This window comes from Suillus paluster, assembly GCF_016628075.1.
Source record: "Suillus paluster strain FC165 chromosome Unknown EDB91scaffold_9, whole genome shotgun sequence".
In the NCBI taxonomy this organism is placed as follows: Eukaryota; Fungi; Basidiomycota; class Agaricomycetes; order Boletales; family Suillaceae; genus Suillus; species Suillus paluster.
Window position 1 is genome coordinate 821,393 of NW_024537569.1, and position 2,864 is coordinate 824,256.

General features: G+C 47.2%; 1 protein-coding gene across 1 annotated transcript; it reads left to right on the forward strand.

The window, feature by feature from the left end:
* Window positions 1–470: 470 nt before the first annotated feature.
* On the forward strand, window positions 471–1,388 carry EDB91DRAFT_1245182 (uncharacterized protein; the record flags this gene model as incomplete). Its single annotated transcript, XM_041322506.1, has 2 exons — window positions 471–554; window positions 843–1,388. The coding sequence occupies 2 exons, from the start codon at window positions 471–473 to the stop codon at window positions 1,386–1,388; spliced, it is 630 nt and encodes a 209-aa protein (XP_041180804.1).
* Window positions 1,389–2,864: the final 1,476 nt, after the last annotated feature.

The following is a 2,864-nucleotide window of genomic DNA, read 5'->3' on the forward strand; positions in this document are numbered from 1 at the left end:
TCTGCGGTGCCGTGTGAACGCATATTTTCCTCAAGTAGCGAAACCCATATGAAGAAAAGGAATCGCCTCAGCCCCGTTTTGATGGAAGCATTACAGATGGTTAAGTTTTTCCTGAAGAAAGAACGGCTTAACTTTATGAAAGGTTGGGCAGCCTCTCAATGGGACATGGAACATGAGGTGGTATACAACCGAGGTTCTAACGAGCAGTTGACTGCCACCACCAGCGCAAATGACGCTCTCCTCAGAGCCATTGCTGAGGAGGAGTGTGACAATATTGAGGACACTGCTATCATTTACGCACTTACTTCTTGACTGACTTTTTCATCTGTCATCCACTGTTTCGCCTCTCGCCTTTGGTTTACAATATCTTGCTCTTTGTTGTGATTTTGATTTCAATGCTTTATTTATTTCTTACCAGACGTGCAGCACAGTGTGCGCCTCTGATTTCAACCCTTTATGATTTGCAAGCGATGTCGCGCGAGACTTTGTTCAGCCTCCGATTGACTATTCTTCCCCAGCTGCTTTCACCAGCAGTTCCTGGGCTAGGTGGAAGAGTATATGGACTAGGCGCTTCATACTTTCGCTCTTGGCTGGACAGGTGGTTTCTCTATGTATAACAGTGAGAGCTGATTAACAGGAATTCATCGTTGCCGACCACGCAGACGTGGTTCTTGTGTGTATTTTAATTTTAGGTACGAGCGAAGGTCCCGGGGTACGTGTTACCTTTTTTTAATCTGACATGTAGACTTACTGACCATTGGCTTGCTATACTGCAATCGACTCCAACGGTACCGCCTACGTACCGTGCCATAATTTCGTTCCCTCTGTCCATCCTTTCACAGTTGTCAATACTGGATCTCTTTCTCTTTGTTGCCGGAATTGTTCTATACAAACATGATCCCCATGCTTTCAAGACATGCGCACTCACTCTTCTCGCCGGCTGGTGTGAAGACCGACGATATCCTTGGACCATCTCTGTGCCATACCGCATTGACGAGTCTAATCGTCCTCTCCCCGACAATGATGAAGACGATGAGGATGATCCGCCAATTCCAGCTTCCGTATACTCGTCCATCCCAGCTCCCGTATACTCGTCCATCCCAGCGCCTGTATCTGGCTCAATTCTAGCTCCTGTACCTCCGCCGATTCCAGCGCCTGTATATGGCGCCACTCCTCATAGCTCCATCATTCGCCGGTCTGGACGTCTTCCAGTACCCACTGAGAAAGGACTGGCCTTCAGGGATAGGCTCACGCAGGACAAGTCCCGTCTAACGCGTCAACGAGACATCCGCACTGCTCGAATCAATGGCATTCCTCCCCCACCTGGCAGCTGCACCACACCGGCACTCATCATCATAACTCCCACTCAAATGTCTAATCCTCCCTAATAATGCGCAGCTTTCCGATATCTTCTTCACGAAGGAAGTACTTTGGACAATGGCTCAGTGACACATCTCGAGGCAGCCGATTAACTGTAATTACTTCAAGACTCTGTGGCGCGGTCTCCCCTTTACTCTATCTATGGTGAAGCAATTGCCGGAGCACCTATCCTTCGAGCTTTTGGTGCTTCGTCAGTTTTTGCAAGACATGCTTCGCTGCATCGATACAGTGAGTCAAATAGGACTCGCTTTCGCATGCCCTGATCGATGGGCATACTAGATTACAAACCCGTACTATTCGCAATGGGCTGGTATGTCGAGCGGCTCGAGAGTGGTTGACATTAGCTGATGTCTTTAGTCAATCGCTGGCTCTCCGCCCGGTTCGACCTGGTGTAACAGGTCTCATCGCCATTTCCAACCTGACCATCTCAGCTGTGCATGCTGGATTTGAAGTCCCTCGAAGCCGACCAAATACTAGTTGAAATAGTCAGTTTTCGGCATCACGTTCCCTCTTGGTGGGCACCATTCAAGTGTATGTATTCTCCTCATTTTTGAAAGCACGCGACTGACATGTTTTTATAGGCCTATCAATGTTAACATCTCGCTCTTCAATGATCTGGACTCGAATTTCCCAACATATCTTGAAGTCAGGTTGCTATCAATGTTACGATGAACATGCTCAACTCCTCATGTCCCTCAACGCAGCAGGCACGGCATTCGTCACCGCATATGTAGACGATGGAATCGGTGTGCTGGTGCTTGTGTTTGGATGAGTGCTACTAATTGTTGCTAGTAAACATCATCTTTAGAAGGTAGACGGATTTCACTCACCCATTCTCTTCCAGCCTAAATCCCAGCAACTTTGCCAGTGCAATCCGTAACTTCGATGGCCGCCCTGACACATACACAAAAACCACTTCCTGCTCTCGTGCCTGTGAAGCTCTTGCCGTCGCCACCCTCAACATCTCTGCAGTTGCCGCTTCCACCCTCGCTACCACCCTTCTGGCTTGATCGATGGTGATACGGTCCTGATTGGACTCAACGCACGTCCAAACGTCACAAACGTACAACGTACCGCAAATTGTGGTCCCATTCTTGTTAGATCTTTGGACTTCGATTGTTTACGACGTACGTAGATCGGTGGTGATTATCGATCGATACAAAGTGTACTATTCTTACAATTCTAAATTTGTTTATTCTATTTCTAAATTTAATCCATTTCTAAATTTAAATCAAGCTAAAATTATCAGTCTGAGCCAGTTTAAAGCTGCTTACCGTGGTTGCATCAGCCGGACCAAGTCGATATTATGTAAGCAGTCTGACTTTGAAGTTCCGGTTAAACCGGTGAATCAGAACCGGCTTTAGCCGGCGCTAGCCAAACCTGCAGCAACACTAGACACGAGGGTAGGAGGAAAGTGATGTTAAAATTGTCTTGTATCCAATAAATATTGTGTTATTCACGCGGGTAGTTTTCTAATATATTCA